Below are 19,724 nucleotides of genomic sequence, written 5' to 3' on the forward strand. Positions count from 1 at the left end.
AATTCTGTTATAATATTTTTATTTTCTACCCAGCTTGTCAGTCGCTCATTTAAAATGCCCATCATTATCTTTGCAACACAATTCATAAATGAGATACCTCTATAATTGGAGGGAGATTTCCTATCGCCTTTTTTAAAGAGCGGATATATCAGACTTGTTTCGAAACATTCAGATACTTGGCCCATATTATATAGCCTATTAAAAACGTTTGCCAACTCAACAAGAAACCGGTCATCGGCATTTTTAAAAAACTCATATGGAACCTTGTCTGAGCCTGGAGCTTTTCCACATTTCGTTTTTTGTAACATCAATCTGATTTCATCTATTGAGATTGGTCTGTCTAGACCCTTACTAAATTTGCCACATATTGTATGCATGGTGCACAGCGAGTTGGATTTAATAATGTTTGAAAATAGTGCATGAATATTGCTGGCGATACCTCTAGACAAGATTCTGTAACTGAACACCGAAGGACGTTGAAATAATAGAAATAAAAAAAAATGAATAGTGCTTGGTCATTGAAAAACAAAGGACGGCAAAGAAATTCTCATAAAACACACTTCCATACGGAGGCTGCATAAAACTATCCGACGCTCCGTACTAGAAATGTACGAGTGTCGTTTGAAAAGCCCTTACAAAGTCCGGGAGGTGGCACTACTAGCGCCTATCGAGGATACATTTATGAAGTTAGCAGCATCTCTTGGGAGAACACCAAATTTCAACCAGATCGGTCTATTGTTTGTGTTTGGTATTCCATTTAAATCGAGGAAGTCGAGTCATATTCCTTTCCCACCACCACAACGCACCAGCTCACACCCAAGTAGTTGAGGCCGCAAAATTCATGGAAATAGGGTTCCAACTCGTTTCACATCCCCGCTATTCTCCAGACTTAGTTCTCTCGGATCACTCGGACTACTATTTGTTCCCCACTTTGAAGAAACGGCTAGCGGAACTTACAGATCGGTGAAACTTTTTTCCTATCATCAAATTTTGCTACACTATGTCAACACTTCTTCAATTCGCTCTACTTATATTTATATTATCGCGCGGTCTTCAACATAAATTCCATTTGAATGATGCCGTATTTCTTGGCTCTTTTAGCGTGGGGCAATCAACGCGGTAATTCGCTGAAGTATTTGCATGTGTACTTACGTGCATGAATGCATGCAAAATTAGTCACACGTCATCGGCATTCGTAGGGGTGGATAAGGTTGGGGAGCACATACTTAGTTAAAAGAAATGTGTGTAAAAGTGCGAAGTTTGCGAGCATACGAGCGAATAAAGAGTCTACAGTGAAAATTGGATTTTTTATAAGTATAAAGTGAAGTTTTCTCGTATTATTATTATTATTTATTTCTTTTACGCCGTATCGAAAGTGCTACAATACAAGACTTCCATTGCTGCCGTTTCCTCGCTAAAGTCTTTGGCCGGTTTCATGCTAGAGCGCTGTCAACGTCAAAGACGTCCAGGAACAGCAACCACACCAGAAATCGTAGAAAAAATACAGAAAAATCTCGTCGAGTGACTGAAAGAGATTTAGTATAAGCCTTAGGCATCTCATTGGGCAGTGTAAGCAATATTTTTGTTCAAGTATTGGGTTTCAGAAACTTGTGTCCACTGTCGGTGCCGCATTCGCTAACAATGGAACAAAAACACATTCGAATTCGGCTTTCTCGACAACATTTAGACCGTTTTCGAAAGGATAAAGTGGATTTTGTGCATCGATTCATCACTATAGATGAGGCCCAGATCTATCACCATGATCCTTAATCAAAACAAGAGGCTAAAGAGTGCGAGAGAGGGTGCGAACCTAGTTCTTTGCTTCCAAAACGAGTTCATCTCCAGAAATCGGCCAAAAGGGTATTAGCATCGGTCTTTTGGGATGCTTAAGGAATTTTGTTTGTGGACTGGTAAAGCAATAAATTCTGAATATTATTGTAACTTTTTAGAACTGAAGCTAAAGAAAAAAATACACAGTTTTGAAAAGAAAAAATTATATATTGTATTTCATGAGGACAATGCACTGTGTCACAAGAGCATTTTGACAACGGGTAGAATCCATGAATTAAAGTTCAAGTTATTAGAGCATCCACAGTATTCAGCAGCTAAAAAAATTCAAGCGTCGAAAGCATTTTTTATCAAATGATGAGGTCATCTGTGGAAGCGTATTTTGCAGCCCTTCCAGTTTCTCACTTCAGTTGAAAATACGTAGATTTGCCACGATTGAGAAAATACAGATCGCATCGCTGTAAGAACTCGAGGTCGTAACACAAGGAGGAGCATTATTTGAAGAAGACAAAGGAAGTTATTTGTAAATAAATAAAAATGTTTCGAAAAAATAAAAATTGCCGCTTTGCCTCTATTTATACGGCATTTACCAGTACCGATAAGCTCAGTGTAATCTTTGTTGTTACTTTTGTATCGCAATGTGCGAAATTAGTGTGCCACGTGGCATGTGTGGCACACCAAAATCTTTGTCAAGACCAGCCATCACCACCAACAACACAATAATTGTCATCCCACAGCCGCTAAAAGACTTAGCTGTCAATGAGAGAAGTTCCATAACGGCATTGCACTTGCTGACGCTTAACCGTTAAGCAGCGTGTGAAATTCGAAGAAAAAACTTTCTATAAAGGGTTGCTAAAGGATTACTGCGTGACTGTCTCTCTTTCTCTTACACTCTCTTCCTCTCTCTGGGGACAGGCGCACGTTTTTGCTGACCAAAGAAGGATTTATGTATATCAGTTTTTATTATGAATATAATTTGTGTGTGCTTTTGGTCACGTGTTTATGGTCAAATTATTTAATCATTCCGTCCTTTTTGTTTTTAATAATCTAAATACGAGTAGAATCGTTCGAATTGTCTTGCTTAATGGTTTGTGACTTTTTGACATCCTCACCTCCTCAAATGTGTGCGTCACCATCGTTTCACCATCAAGTAAATAAGTTTAGCCGATAGTTGTGAAGGGTGCTTGTTTTTAGAGGCGGAGAACTTTAAATAGGCAACACTGTTCCCCGTGACAGCCGACTTAACATTTCTTGAATGTTTTTAAGTAAATTCGGATTGACAATTCATAATCAGTAGACTGAAGACTGAAGAACGCTTGGTTGAAGATAAGAATTTGTACCGAAAAATCATCTCTACAGATGTAGCCCATTTTCACCTCGTTGGATACGATACAAACATAATTTTTGGAATTAGGGGTAGCGAAAAACTGTCCCAATCAGAGACCAGTTAAGACTTTTTTGGACTATTGCTCAGAGTAACTAGCAGTAACGAAACGTACGTTGGCGAATTTATTATAGGTGACAGCAACCACATATAAGTAAAACCCTGCATATATTTGTTGTTGCCTTTGGTCCAAGCAACAAGTCAAATTCAGCTGTTCATTTTCAGTGTGATTTACTTGTGAAACGTACGCTGGAAATAGTCACAAAATAAAAAGTCGCTACATTTCCCACAGTTTATTGAAGATTTCGTATGTAGCTTTTGTCCAAGGTGGATTTATTATGTGTGAATTGTAAGTTCTTGTGGATATGAAAGAAATCATTTGAGTTTGCGGTATTTTAATTATTAATACATACATATTTTAGAATTTGCCACGGGCATGCATTAGGTGAAATTGAATGTAGAGAGTGAAGTTTGGACGCGGAAAAGTTTAAAATAGAGAAACATAACGCAAAAAAACTTCGAAACAAGGGCAAAATTAAAGTCTCACTGCGTACAGAAAGTAATGTATGTAATATTGAGCTCAATTGTATTTGTATCACATTTTTAATTTGCAATTTTTACATGTGGAGTTCTATATGCTCATAGGATATTGATGGCTTTCAGAAAACCTATGATGACTTCATACTAAATACTGTTGAGATGCGCATACCATATTGCATAAAAATGTTTGCTTTTTTGTGGAAAATCGATCGCTATGATTTACATCTAAGACTGAACACTTAAAAGTTCTGGATAACAAATTTGTAACATGCTTGTGAATTTATTTTATATTGTATAATTCAACTTTATTGACGTTTATAGCCTGTATTTAGAACATAAGTTCTTGAACATTGAAAAATTGATTAAAAATAAATTATTTAATTTAATTAAATTTATATTAATTTTATTTCATCTATTTGGATATTTTATTTGCTGTGCGCTATGTGGTATCGTCCTCTAAATTTGTGAGCTTCTATGATATAAAAAACAAATTATTATTTATGCCAGTTTTTTTTTATAATTTTTTTTTTTTTTTTTTTTGTCAAATGTCAGAATACGTTTTAGAGGTAGAATAAGATTTTCACAGAGCAATGGGCGATTTTTTTGCCTCCCCACAAATCGACCCGGCCTATTGTATATGTATTTACGTACGCCAGGGGAATTTTCTAACTCATAGTCATAAATGCGTTTTTGTAACAGTGGCCGGGCTAAATTGGTTGCTTTATTGCGATGAGGCAAATCTAAATTATAGAAAAAAACATATAGAAAAGAAAATGTTTGCATAGAAAGTACTTTTTCTCACCAGTCATTTCATATTCTTGTGACCACGCTCATGCCTCTTTGGCGCTTTCCTTCGTAATGCGGCGTACCCATATGGGAAGAGGTGATAATCTGAAGCCAGAAAGCAGCTTCAATGCAGCAGTATATAAACCACAACCAGATACAATTATTGTCAATTCTTGTAGACCTTTGTACGTATTTTCGATAAGCAGCGAGTGGAACCAGTGCTTTGTATGATTCACCACGGTCTAGCAATGATACAGCCACAATGAATTGTCCTAAAATTTTAAATTAATTAAATTAAAGGACAACCGCGAGTCAATAAATTGGCAAATGTGAATAAATGTTCCATTTGCATCAAGAGCTCAGTAAACACAAATGTAAACATATGTATGAATGTAAACATACCAATTCAAACAAAGCATATCATTTTGACGTAAACCCTATCTACGGCGAAAAATTCAGCTGGGTGAATGCTTTCACCTATAATAAATCCACCTTGGTTGGAGCGGAGCAAAACAATTGATGCCGCTTTTTGCGCTGCCAATTCTACTACTCATCTATTCAAGTTCAGAGCAGTAGAACAGAGTAGTAGTTAGTTAGAAAAACACTATAGAGATTTTTTTAAATTTCAATTGTACGAATTTAACACAGATGAGAAGAGTGAAGCCACTAAGCACATTTTTTGTTGCAATTTTTATTATGGCACAAAAAATATTTAATTTATTAATAATTAAAAAAAAAATTAAAAATTCAAATCACATAAAATATTTAACTTATAACTCAAAGAATTGCACATTGCACTTAACTAACGTTTTGTTAAGATTAAAAATATTGGGTGTAGTAAAAAGTTATGAACTCTTGTTTGCTTCATTTACAAGGTTATATTTAGGATAATCCGGTTCAGATTTTATTATTAATTTCTATTATTGCACAAAAAATATTTTATTCATTAATAATTTTAAAAAAGTTATAATCACATCAAATATAATATTTAAATTATAATTCAAAGAATTTCATACTGCTAACATTTTGTTTTGATTAAAAATATTGGGTTTAGTAGAAAGTTCTGAGCGTTGATTTTTTTTATTAATTTCCAAGATTATATTTAGGATAATCCGCTCCCAGACAAAAACAGAATTTTTGAATATTCCTCACTTCCTGTGCATTATCAGGACATTTTCGCCGATTGCCCTAGCAAGGCATGTCTTACCTTGGATATACATATACAAATTATAAAATATTTATTTATTAACATTAAGAATTTACAAAAATATTGTATATAGGGTGGGCCATGTAAAATTTGCTTTTTGAATCGGCTATAAAAACAAACTAATCAATATTTTTTCGAACTTTTTTTTTTGAAGATTGAATATTGTCATTTATGAATGAAAAATAATATCGTTCAAATGATTGCCACGACTGGCTTTAACCGCACCAAACAGTGACTCGTTGTGGATGCTGAGCCCCAAATCCGACAATTTTGCTTATTGACATAGCCACCGATGTGAAAATGAGCTTCATCAGAAAAGAAGAAGAAGACTCACCACTTTGGAAATAGGTTTTCAATATTTCCCAATTTTGTTCAAGCGTATAGCGTCCCATTTCGTAAATGTCAAACCTTTAAGTAAATTATGAACACATTTGACTGCCATTTGTGCACATTTAAATCCTTTTTGCTGTTAACTGCTGTGGTCGCTCTCACAGCAGCCTACTCACAGTTGCATAACAACTGACTGACACTTTCTTTTGACAGCTCTCTGCATGTTCGTTTATGTAGGTGGCCAGCAATTATTTCTGCTTAACTTATGTATTAACAAAATGGAATCGTTGGAACCGCTTGGATGCGATACTCTATTGGGTACAGAAGCCAATTTTATATGATTTACTAAGTACAACTTATTTAGTTTTTTTACGGCTTCCACTCGTACGCCATTTTTATTATATCATTTTCAGCTCGTCCACTTATTTCTACCTTCCATTGCTGTTTTTGTTGGTCCATTTCTGTACGTAGCTGACAAATTGTGAATAGACTTGTCGCCACAAAATAATCTAATCGATTGCGTGCTTGTTTTGACAATGTCCATGCCTCCGAACCATACAAAAGTACCGGCATTATAATTTTTCGGAATATATCTAATTTTTCGCTCTCTACTAACTTTCTGGATTCCCAAACCGTCTGCCATTCTTTAAATTTACACCGTGCCAAATCGATGCGTTCTGCTGCCGCTGCATCTGTATTAGCATGCTTTGAGAGTAAGCAACCCAAATAATTGTGCTTTTTCACATTTTCTATACTAAAAACTTTTTCGCCCACTGTAATCCTTAATTTTTCCATATTTTCCACATTCCAGCTCATAACTTTAGTTTTGTCAAAGTCCACCTGCAGCCCCACATTTTCAGCCTGCTTTATAAGCACTTCCATTTTACGCTGCATACTCTCCAGCTTATCTGTAAGAAAACAGATATCATCGCCATATGCCAGATCGCACAAAACACGACTTGCTGTCAATTCAATGCCTTTGCCTACAATGCAGTTGGTTTCAGCGAGCACACCATCCAACACTAAAGCACACAGTAAACGCGACAGTTCGCAGTCCTCGCGCACGCCAACTGGGCGTGCATCAAAAGTTAAATAAAGTGCTTCGATGAGTAATACCAGCTCTTCTGGAATACCCAAAAAGCGTAACCTTTCCCAAATAGCGGTGCGTCGCATAGTCTCATACGGCGCTTCGAAATGCAGGAAAAGCAGAACGAGCGGTTTTCCATTCAATTTCTTGATAATACTGCGCACAGCACCTACGAGGTCTATGCAGGAGGCACGACGTCCACAACCGCGTTGCTCGACGCGTAGCGCACTCTGGAGCATCGGCGCCATACGCTGGTGTATAATGGCGACTAAAATGCGTTGTAATACTGCTGGCGCTGCATTTAGCTTCAACACCTTCGGCTTGCATTTGCTGGTGAGTTTTCGCCTCCAAATCGTTTCAAAAATTCGCTGCATTATGGGTAGCAACTCGTCTAGCCCGTGCTGCAACAGCTGGATGGGTATGTCTTTGGGGTTAGACGGTTCTTTAATTTTGAGTTGCTTTACAGCAGTTTCGATTTCATTCGCTGTTGGTGGCGCCAAATTTATTAGTTCGTTCTCTTTCTTTGTCATAGGAGCAGCGTGCGCTTTATGATCTATTGAAGTGCGCCCTTCTTTCAACTGCTTTATACAAGGTCGCATAGCAGTTGTACGAGTACCTGCTGCTGCTGCTCCTGCTTCTATACTCGACTTTAGCTCGTTCGTAGGTCGGCAATTATTTGCTTCACTCTGTATGTGCGCTTCGCGGCGCGCTGCTTGTCGACTACTTCTTCTTGGTCCGCTATTTTTACGCTCCTTCAGCGGCGTTAGGTGTGGTTGTGCAACAGTGAGTTGCTTGTACTCACAATGTTGCGCTCTGAAATCTCTCAGTTGCACAGCTATTTCCTCCTCAGTGATCCTCATTGCTGCAGTCGCATTATACTGTGCTTCATCTTCTTTTGCTAGCTCCCTGATTTCCTGCTGTATTGCATTGTATTCCTGCCTCATCTGCTTTCGCTCTTCTTCATTTTCAGATTTTTCAAGCCTACATTTCAATTTTTTTCTACTCTCAATTCGCTCCCAGGTCGTTTTGCTCAACCATGACTGTTCGCGATTGTAAAGCTGTCCCAAAGTTTCACACGCTACTTGTTTTAGTATCTCATCGATGTTTGCACAAGTGGGTGTTGTCGCTGGTGAGGCGATAGCTTCCCTTAATTTGCAACGATAGTTTGCGGGTATTTGTACATCTTTAAGCGCCTTCAATTCAAACTTATTCACCATGCATAGTTGCAAATCTAATTTGGCCACCACCAGCAAGTGATCTGTGTTAATATCCGCTTGCCGCTCATTGCATACGTCAACGAGTCGTTCTTTTTGGGACTGGTTGATTAGTATGTGATCGATCTGTTGTCGACCCCCTCTTTTCTGTACATATGTATACTTCTCGGCTGCCGCATGCTCAAATCCTGTACCACCAATGAATAACTTACGCTTTTCGGCAAGATTTTTCAGTCTATTGCCATTATCATTGCACTTTTCGCCCATTCCATGTTTGCCCATTACCAGTTCGAAGCGCGTATTGTCTGTTCCGACTCTCGCATTAAAATCACCAGCGACTATAATTGTGTCACCCTCTGGCACATCGTCCAGTGTCTCCTCCAGCGATTGGTAGAATTTGTCCTTTTCCCCGTACTCTTTGAGCTCAGTTGGTGCATAGCATTGAATTATGGTAAGATTGCCTGTGACAGTTTTAAAGCGCGCAGTTAGTATGCGCTCCGAAATCGGGCAGTGGCCCAGAAAGCTCCTATAAGCTGCTGGCTTAACGAGTATGCCAACGCCATACAGCTTACTCTCAGAGTTGCCACTGTATAAAAAATGGTAACCTGGTCTTGTTTCAATATTACCCACACCAATCCAATGCGTCTCTGACAAGCCGATTATATCCAAATTATATGTATCCATTTCACTACATATTTCTTCGAGTTTAAGAGCCTCTGATAGAGTACGGACATTCCAAATTCCAAACAACATATCTCACTAAGGAAATTATGACGAATCGTGTGGTAGTATATCCATATGTTGGTCTGAAAAATAATGAAAATTGTAAGTGAATGACATCGAAGTTGTAGCGATCATTTAGAAATCTACGTAGAGGAAATGGTAACTTAACAAGGGCCGCCATTGACTGGAACCCCCACATTTCCATGGCAGTTGGTTCTACGTTACCGAAACGACCCGGATTTATATCCGGCCAAGGATTGCCACTCCAGCAGCATTCCCCGTATGTAAGTATGGGGAATGTTTATGCTGCTACAACAAGCACAACTGGAACCCCCAAAGAAGCCACAAACATGAAAGACCAGCGAATATCTGGAGACGACTGCTGGAGTCAGAAGCCAGCGCAATGCAGCTTAGCTGGGATGAAGTTAAGAGATTGGCGCAAAACAGACCCGAATGGTAGAAATTCGTTGTGGCCCTATATTCCACACTGGAACTTTAAGAATTCATTATGACACTCGTATCTTCACATCTGAGAAAGTACTTACATGTATAAGAATTCTCAAATTATAGGCTGTCAGCACATGAGACCACATTGGAGCTCGCCGTGCACTGTGCACAATAATATTTATATTCAACCAAGCTGTTATAATTTTGACTGTTTCTCTTTTGTCGGGACAGCTAGCGAGTACAGCACTCAGACAATTGTACCATTCGGGTACTGCACTCTGGTTCCTGTTTTAATTTTCTTTAAATCTACTCAAGCACCGAAGAAATCTGATCAGATTTTATGGGGCAAAGGAGCCAAGGTGGTCACTTCTTAACACATCAGTGACAGAGACCTCAAGCTTGATTCGCACAGAAAGTGGTGCGCCGTCTCATCCTTCTCTCCACATGTTGGGCAGAATGCACTGTCTGAGAAGTCTATCTTTTCCATGTGCTTCGCCCACAGAAAGTGACTCGTCAGCAGTCCAACCAGCTGCCTAATCACGAGAGAAGGATCTGCGAAAGTCGGCGGACATGGCAGGTAACATCATCAGTTTTGTTCATCTGCAGCCTCTCTCACCGTACCAAGCTCGCTTGTGGGTTGGAGTAACCCGTTTGCTAACCGTGGTTTTGATAGCTGCAGAAGGAAGTGGCAGAACGGACTCTGGGCTACAGAAGTTGGCCTCAGAGCCCATTCTAGCTAAAGAATCAGATATCTAGTTACCCGAGTTGTCAACGTGTCCCGGGACACATGTTAGCATCAGGATATTATGTCTACCGACATAGTTCAGCCTGGATTTACAGAACTCAAATACCCTTGAAGTGGTTGGAGGGCTGTCTAAGTCAAGCTTTGCTGTCGCTGCAGACATATACAGATCTGCCTTTCCACTTGTTCATTGCTTCCTGAACAGCATACACCTCCGCTTGAAACACAGATACGTACATTCCAAGAGCAAAGTGTAGTTTTGTCCCGCTGGATTCTACGTAGATAATAGAGCCGGAACCGTGCTCAGTCCTGGAGCTATCCGTGAAAATGCAAAAACAGTGTTTGCCGGGCTCATTTTCAGAGTTTGGGCACAATGGAGCCTCTCGCAGCACCACAATGTACCTCTTTTCAAGTATGACCCCTGGATTGTGGTGTTGGAGCAGGTATATATTTTCACGGACTTGGAATTGAAAAATTTGTATGTCTATCTAATACTTGCAATGTCTTCCAGGGGGAAGTAGTGGCAATTGGGGAAGCTTGTAGGCTACTAATCGCAGAATTCTGTTTTAAGAGCAATATCGCTATACTTTCACAATATTACAAAGCTGCAATCCAGACACTGGATTCAACTACAAAAACCTGTAACCTGGTGGAACAAAGCAGGAGTGAAAACCATAAAGTTACCTTAATCTGGGTTCCAGGGCATCGCAACATTGAAGGTAACGAAAAAGCAGATGAACTGGAAAGAGGGGGATCTGCCATGAATGGCGGTCTTGCAGAATCGGTATTCACACCACTGGGTGCTATCAAAACTGCAATATCTTCAAAAAACTTTTTTTTTTTTTTTTTTTTTTGTCAGGACAACTAGCAAGTGCAGCACTCAGACATTAATTACGTCCATTGTAATACACTTGGATTCCCTTTTAATTTTCTTTAAATCTACCCGATCTCTGAAGAAATCTGAGTAGATCTTGTGGTGCCAAGAAGCCAAGATGGCCTCAGAGCCCATCTTGGCTAAGGAGTCAGAGGTCTCGTTACCCGCGATACCCACGTGTCCCGGGACCCATGTTAGCATCAGGCTATTATGTCTTGCCGGGCTCATTTTCTGAGTCTTCCCACAGCTGAGCCTCTGGTAGCATTACATTGTATCTCTTTTCAAGTACGACTCTTGATGGCATGGAGTCATGGGGCATGGAGAGAATCGTTGGATCGACGTCCATGCCTTCTCTGTGTTCCAATGCCGGACAGGGGTCGTGCCAGTTCCCATTGTGTTTCAGTCTGCAGATGGCCTCTCTTGAGATGAAAGCATCAAGAGGTGGTAAACCAATCAGAGCATCTAATGCCGGGCCTGACGTAGTCGGAAAAGCTCCTGTACAACAGATGGCCACAGTGCGTTGTAGTCTCGATAAGGTCCTCCTGACTCCCACTAGAGAGAGTCGACTCAGCCAGACCACTGATGCATAGGTGATAATGGGTCTTATCATAGCCGTGTATTTCCATAGGACCTTGCTAGGAGAGAGACCCCACATTTTCCCCAAAGACACCTTTGCACTGCCAGAGAGCTATCAGTGCTTTGGATGCCTTTGTTTCAACGTGTGATTTCCATGGGAGCTTACTATCGAGGATTACTCCAAGATATTTAATTTCCTTGGATAGCTGGATTGTGACTCCTTTTAGCTTTGGCAGAACGAGTCCATCAAGCTTCCTCCTTCTAGTAAAGAGGACAATACCAGTCTTGGCGGGATTTGCCGATAGCCCATTCGCACAGCACCAGGATTACCAGGAAAGTGAGATTCCATCAGCAAGCTGAGTGTCTCACTTTGCCGCTCCGTGAAGGAGCCATCAGATTTCCCAAGTGACCCCAGCTTTGCAGTTGAGTCCCTTTTCAGGATCCTAACCAATTTCGCCGTGTCACTCAGAGATTCAATACCGCTGCAGAATTCCCTATATGAGGCTCTTTTCGATTCCCGAATAAGCCTCTTGTAGTTCTTCTGAACATCACGGTATCGCTCCCAGTCCTCTGCAAGGTTAGTCTTGAGGGCCCGGTTTAGAAGTTTTCTCGACTCACGAGGTCGAATTGGATAGGCTGACTCAAAACATTCGGTTAGGGCAGCGTTGAATTTCTCAACAGCCGCCTCAATGGCCTGTTCTTTTCGAAGTCTTGGTGGTGTAACATCAAGGTCCCGCAACGCCTCCCCAAACTTATGCCACTCTGTTTTTCTGGGTTTCTAGAGGACAATGGCATTTGTGCCTCCTCGCCACACTGAAACTCAATGTACTTGTGGTCCGAGCTCGAATCTTTGACAAGGACCCTCCAGTTCTTGATTGACCACCCAAGGTTTGAGTTTGATAGGGTTAGATCAATCACCTCCTGCCTTCTAGCTGTTACAAACGTTTGCTGTGAGCCCTTGTTATGTATGTCTAGGCCAGAGGACACGATTAATTCGAATAGTCGAGAGCCCCGTCCATTGCACTTGCTGTTGCCCCAGATTGTATGCTGGGCATTAGCATCGCAACATAGGATGAGGCCCAGATTGCGCCGCTCACAGAACCTCACGAGACTAGTGGCCTTCCCGGGTGGTGGTCCTTCCAGAGCATCATAAGGAAAATAAGCAGATGCAATCACAAACTTCGACCATCCGCGTCTACCTCTGTAACACACCTCAGCCGCTACTAGGTCTTGGCAACAGAATTGCTCAAGACCCGTCACAGTGAGATGGGATGATACTATAAGACCGGTCCTAGGTCTACTCGAACTCCTGTCATATATATAACGTGGTCCCTTTCAGCGCACTTAACCCACAGAGACGGCCCCTAAAGACCCAGGGCTCTTGCACTGCTGTTGTACCTACGAATCGCGAATTGTAACTGGAAAGACCAGACGACAAGCAAAACTAGCAGAACCTTTTGGCCCACCTACAACCACAAGCAAGCGTGAACATTGATAAATTTTAAATGAAAGAATGCCTGCAGACTCACGGCTGGGATAACTGGCTTCTGGTCCACAGGAGAGCAAGCAGCCAAATAGGTATCTCCTAGTTGTAAACAACCGAAGGAAAACGAAACGATTTTCCATTTCTGCTGTGAATCCTCTACCCTATGGAAGAAGAGAATGTCAACCCTGGGCAAACCACTGTTCGAAAGTGTCTCGAGTAACTGTCTGGCTTAGACGTCAACCACCTAATAAGGTTCTTAAACTGCACAGACTGGATATAGTCAGGCTGTAAATAACCGTTGAACAAGTTGGTAGCGAGGATGTGCAACGAAATGGTGCGAAAGCGCTAGTTGCATTATGAATGAGTCACCACTCCAAACAATGAAGCCAAGATGCAAAATTTTTCACGTAGCGGAAGGACAAAAACCAACAAGTTGAGAACGATAAGGAATCGATATTTCGGGGTCCAATACAACACTTCGCTCTACGAATTTTGCGAACAGATTTATTTGTTTTTTTTTTTTTAAGTAAATTTCGGCAATTTGGCGTTGTTCTAGCGTTGAACGCTAAACGGTTTCAAACGCTACAGTTTCCAACCTGCTTCTGGTGAATATTGCTTTTCGACTTTTGCTGAAGGTTCTCAAATCGATTCTGTTTACACTGACTTTTCTAAAGCATTTGATAGAGTTTCTCATACAATGCTATTACATAAATTAGTCTCGCTTGGTTTTTATTCTGTTTTCTTTCAATGGTTGAAATCTTATTTATCCGATAGACGAAGTGTGGTAACGATTGTTGGTGAATGTACGGAATCTTTGATTGCATCTTCAAGAGTGCCAGAAGGCAGTATTTTAGGGCCTCTTCTCTGCGTTCTATTTATTAATGATATAAGTACCTGCTTTTCATTTGCCAACTTTCTTTCGTCTGCTGATGATTTGAAAATATTTTCTGCAATTAAATATGATGAGGATGTTCTTATATTGCAACCGGAAATTAACTCTGGCATCTGTCTATATATTAAGAACGGTTTTCAAGTCGCTTTCGCCAAAACTCAAAATGTTTTCCGGTCATCTTATAGTATTGATAATACTTTACCACAATCTGTTCATGAATTCAAAGATCTAGGCATAATAGCTCGATGTTCTCGGATCCCTACACTCAAAAATTACTTTTACCCATGCCTCCCTATAATTCCCGTTTGATTGGAATTAACTTAAAGTCAAACCAATCAAACGGGAATTATAGGGAGACATGGGTAAAAGTAATTTTTGAGTGTAGGGATCCGAATGAAAAATGTGAGTGTATAAGTGAGGTCGAGAGAATGGGAGCAGCCCAGTAGGAAATTTAAACCAAAATAAATAAATATTGGATTGGAGTAGAAAATTTGGAACGTTATGTAACTCCTTATATATATTTGGGTTTGTAAATCTATATTATATCTCTAATAAAATCTTTAATATGAATACTTTCGTGGCAGCTTCTTAATAAAAGTACATTCGATAAATGACTTGATGTTAAACTGTGGCGCTGCTTGGAGCAAATGAACTTTAAGTCCGAAAAAATTTTCTCACAAAAATATGTTGTGGGAAAAAGTGAAAGGCACTGATAAGATATTCTTTTCAATATTGGATAAAATGATTCTTCTTCGGTGGTTTCGTCCAAGCACAGAGAAAAAAATGGCAATCATTAATTTTTTCCTTCACTGCAGATTGAATGTGTATTCCCAGTTTGCGGGATATGGGTACATTTTTAACTAGGTCTGTATCAAGATTCATTTTTTGAAAAATTTGTAAACAAATTTTTTTAACAAAAACACCATCTATAAAAGGCCGGCCTTGTTTAGCAATATATAAGCTGATCATGGATGATAGTTCAGCTTTCATTTTTATATTTGATTGCTTAACAACTTCCTCATTTTCTACTTTAGCCAACCACCCTTTGAATTTTTCCAAAAAGTCTAACTTTTTTTCTTCATATAATCCCTGACTAGCTTTTTTGTCTAAAATTTTTATATTTTTGTGGGCCTCCTTTGAACGACTTGTAACATAAAAGGCATTGCAAGTCGCCAAAGGCATTTTCTAGCATAAAAAAGTTTTCACAGGGCATTGTATTGCATACACTAAGCGTCGCGGACAAACTTGGTATTTATTCGTTGCTGGTTTGCTAACGACTGAACGATGGAGAATAAGAATACGAATGATCAATTGATCTATGGGATGGACCAAGGCGAATTTATTACAGGTGACAGCAAACACATATAAGTAAAACCCTACATGTATTTATTGTTGCGTTTGGTCCAAGCATCACGTCAAAATCAGTAATCAAATGTAAACATACGAATGTAAACATACCAATACATACAAACAAAGCATATCATTTTGACGTAAGCCATACCTACGGCGAAAAATTCAGCTGGGTGAATGCTGTCACCTTAATAAATCCACCTTGGGATGGACAGCACTGCTCTAGAGAGTAGAAGGTCTATACTCTCACTGATTCACTGTAGTCCAAGAATGATAGAAAGAAGATTGCGCCCATCAGAGCGTACGTGACGTCACGTTTGCAGAGTTGTGCAGTATTGCCAACCATTTGCTCTTCGCAATAAATTTAGTGCTTTTTTATACCGAAAATGCGACAATTTTTAAGTTTGGTGTTTGTTTCTTTTTGTTTTTAATTTAAGGCTACCGAGACTTAAGTTGAAAAAAAACTGTATTATTATACAAAAGAAGTTTAAAAAAGGCCACTCTGAGAAGATTTTAGTGCTAATGAAAAGTTTTTTACTCTTATAAAATTTGATAATTTCAAAGTGCAAATTTAATTTTTGGCTCCATTTAAGGCTATGCAAAAATATTACATGCCCCTCTCTCAACTCTTCTTAAGATTGAAAACCTTTTTACACATTTTAAAAAGCCTTTGAATTTATTGAATGCGAATTGAAACCATAGAGGTGTAATCGTTTCTTCCGGTCATCAATCCTTAGTGAGACATAGAGCATCAAGAGGTGTATTCATAGTAAAAATAACCAACAAAATACCAGAAAATACTAAAGAAACCATACTGACATTTTTACAAAAAGAGTACCTTATGTAGTTACATAACTTCAAATATAGCAAAAAAGTCGTTTCTTTAACAAAAGAATTTCGCTTAACAAAAAAAAACTCATAAATTAAATTGAACATAAGCATAACACATTTATTTAAAAAAAACGCACATTCTACAGACAATTTGTCACGCATACAAAGTTCTTACTTAACACAATAAAAATTTCGTGTTTTATTTTCTTTAAATGGGCATTTAGTGCGTTTTTATATCCAAAGCTAGGCAACTCTGCAGTAGCGAGAGAGAGATTTCACTGCCGAAAGCAGAAGAACACCAACAACACCGGCAATCGCGGGCAATGCCACCAGATGTTAAAAAAAAGTAAAGCTAAATAAAACTGAGTGAATTATTTAAATAATTATTAAAAAATTTATATTTCACAAAATTATAAACATGACATTTTAATTAGAACAGCTAGAAAAATGTCATGAAGAAAGAACTAAAACTCCGAGACAAAAAATAATAAAAATAACAAAAAAAAATGCTAAATCAAGTTACGAAAATGGTAATCTGGCCATACTGGAGCTAAAATCACGTAACTAGTTGTCAAATTCGCTGAGCGCAAAGTAACGGGACCACGATGGGCGCCATCTCATTATTCTTTGCATCATGACTGTAGTCTATACTCTCACTGTCTTTTGTTTTTAGTGTAATCGAAGGAGAACCTTATTGTTCATCTCTATTCAGTAGCATTCACTTTCATATTCCTACTAGACCTCTACGCATTATTTACCCATTTCATTTTAAATTTCTTAACACGAATTATGCGTTAATGCTCCTATTACCCACGTTCTAAGAGAATGCAATGACATCACGAGTGCACATCAGCCACATTTTCAATGAGCTTCAACTCATGAGTAACGCGGTCGCCAAATAAAATACGGAGAACTTCAGTGATAACGAAAAAATTACGTTCTCTGGTGAGACTTTTCTATATCATTCACGTTCTCCGTTCTCTGCATATGCCATGCATAGTGTGTTGTGGTGAAATATGCCACAAATTATAACTCGGCAGCAGACGTGCGCCAAGAAAAATTTCTACCCACCGAATTCCGGTAAAAATATTAAACTGTCGATTTATTAAAACACAACAAACCCAGAGAATAACTAGTAAGGTATTTTATTCAAGAATTACCTCTTTTAAAGTCTTTTTTCACTTAATTCAACCTTCTTGCGCAAACACAAATAGTTGCACTTATTAGCTTAAACGAACAAAATGAACTGCAAGCGTTATTGAAATGCAATACAAAATGAAGATAAGGCAATACGGCAGCAGAAAAGAGTGTGACTAATCGAAAATACTAATGCTGAAAACAGTGAACGACGTACGCAGTCCCTTACCGCAGCCCCTCACGAGCACAAGCCTCATCCCGTGAGCATAACTGCGATCTTTTAATTACATATTTACACAATGCATCGGTTTGTGTGTGTATGTGTTTGGTTGTATCTACACAATGTTGCCATTGATATTTTTGCTTGCACACTTTTTCACACATCCGGGTTATCAATTAGAATTTTTCATTGTTTAATAAACCAAAGCCAAAAATCAACAAATGCAAATAGTTCATTTATCTATAATTAACATTATTCAACAGCGTTTTTAAGTTATTTTAATAAAAATTATAATATAATTTTTCTAAGTTTATTAATGATATTAATGATTTAGAAATGTACTGCTTGGCAACACTGTGTGGTGAGAGAACAATCAGCTGACAGGGTTTTACGGGAATTTTCAAATATCGTGAAATAAAATCTACGATTTTACGATACCGAAGGAAGGAAGTTGTCATTTACATGGGGTTCTCATTAGTTTGATCGTAACAGCTGACAGGGGACTGCGTTTACGTCGTTCACTGTTTTCAGCATAAGTGCCAGTGGAGAAAGTGAAGTGCACAGAGCGGAAAACCAATAGATATGAAGGTAGATCCGCAAAAATACGAATAGAGCCGGAGCGCCCGAGCGCCCTTTGTTAATTGTTGAATAACTCGAAAAGTATTTGTCGGATTCATTCCAAATTTCCACACAATATTTTTAAGATATTATACTTTAAGAAAATTCAAAAATTCAATTTTTTGAAAATTATGACTACCCCTAACCCCATAAGTAGCCAGATGCGAGTGGTAGGAAAGTAAATTTAACTAAATGGTGTGAATTATTGTTCGACTTGAGCATTCACAGTGATTTTTCTTGCATGAATTTTGCATTAATAACATTCCTTTAAAAAAAAAAAACGCCGTTATGAGTCACCTTCGCATAATAAGCAAATCAAGAAATTAAAAAATCTTAAAAATAAATACCTTAAGAAATCTAAAGCAACTAAAGTAATCAGTCATTTTTTGTAGAATACAAGTATTTTCAAAAGAAATTTAAATTCTTAAATAATCTGAATTTCAAAAAATATATACTTGTACAGGTAGCCCTCCTATAACGGGTCATCTTATAACACGGTTTCGCTCTAACGGTATACAGCGTTACCACTGAGATGTATACATTTGTATCTCAGTGAGTGTTGGGGAAATTATTTCTTTCTATCTCCGTGGGCTGAAAATAAAAATGTCTCACAGTGCTGGTCGGCAGTCAGCGTCGAGCCGCGGTGTGTTTAAGAATATTATTATTATTCCATACTCCTTTAGGAGCTTAAGGGTTCAACAAAAGTTTTCCAAACACTTCTATTTCTAGATATTAATCTCAGTTCATTAAACGATTTTCCATTCATTGATGCCGGTTTATTTTTTCATTGCGGATAGCCCTTTGCCAAGTCACCAATGGTCTGCCTCTTCTTCTTGTTCCTGGCGGGTTCCTTGTGTTAAAGAATAACTTTTTAAAATTAAGTTTCAGACCCAAGCTATGTCCGAAAAAGATAAAACACAACGTTCAAGAGGAAATTTATTTCTTTAGAAGAAAATATACAAATCTTGAATCGTCTTTTGAAAGGAGAAAAAGTCGTAATTTGAATGAAGTAACATTCCGGACCATCAAGAAAAATGAACAAAAAAACATTGTTTTTAATAAGTTTTCGAAACATAACCCCCGTTTTTATACTGGCTCTGGGTCCCATACAACACAGTTTCTAGGAACCTATCTACCGTGTTATAGAAAGGTTACGTGTACTTAATACTGAGCGGAACGTCAAAGCTAATTATCCGAATTTTGGAATTTTGTAAAATCTAAAAAGTCGAGTTCGAATTTACCTGTTTCGATGATGTTGGATGAAAAATTTAATTTGCAAGTACAGTAGCTAACTTATTTGCAGATTTTTTTGTCTACAAGGTGAACCCAAAATTAACTCGACTGACCTAAAATAGAAACGACAGGAGCTTTGTTCTGATAACTTCGAGTTTATTTATTCAAAATAGACCCCTCTTGAAGAAAGATAACGGAGAGTGGACAAAATCCTCGGCCGACACACTAGAACATCTTGTAAATACACATTTCCCAGGCA

At 38.6% G+C, this 19,724-nt stretch overlaps 1 protein-coding gene across 2 annotated transcripts; it reads right to left on the minus strand.

Moving 5' to 3' along the window:
- Positions 1-1,601: 1,601 nt before the first annotated feature.
- On the minus strand, positions 1,602-17,501 carry LOC128858879 (uncharacterized). Of its 2 annotated transcripts, XR_008454067.1 has the most exons (3): positions 17,418-17,499; positions 4,515-4,770; positions 1,602-4,452 (listed from the first exon to the last, which is right to left on the minus strand). XR_008454067.1 is itself a non-coding variant. In XM_054095431.1 (2 exons), exon 2 carries the CDS (start codon positions 9,087-9,089, stop codon positions 6,405-6,407), a length of 2,685 nt encoding a protein of 894 aa, XP_053951406.1. In that variant the 5' UTR covers positions 9,090-9,142; positions 17,418-17,501; the 3' UTR covers positions 4,793-6,404. The 2 variants fall into 2 exon arrangements, 1 of the variants encoding a protein (XP_053951406.1); XM_054095431.1 differs by lacking the exons at positions 1,602-4,452; positions 4,515-4,770 and adding an exon at positions 4,793-9,142 and having other exon boundaries at positions 17,418-17,501.
- Between the last annotated feature and the right edge of the window lie 2,223 nt (positions 17,502-19,724).

Source organism: Anastrepha ludens, chromosome 3 (assembly GCF_028408465.1).
Source record: "Anastrepha ludens isolate Willacy chromosome 3, idAnaLude1.1, whole genome shotgun sequence".
In the NCBI taxonomy this organism is placed as follows: Eukaryota; Metazoa; Arthropoda; class Insecta; order Diptera; family Tephritidae; genus Anastrepha; species Anastrepha ludens.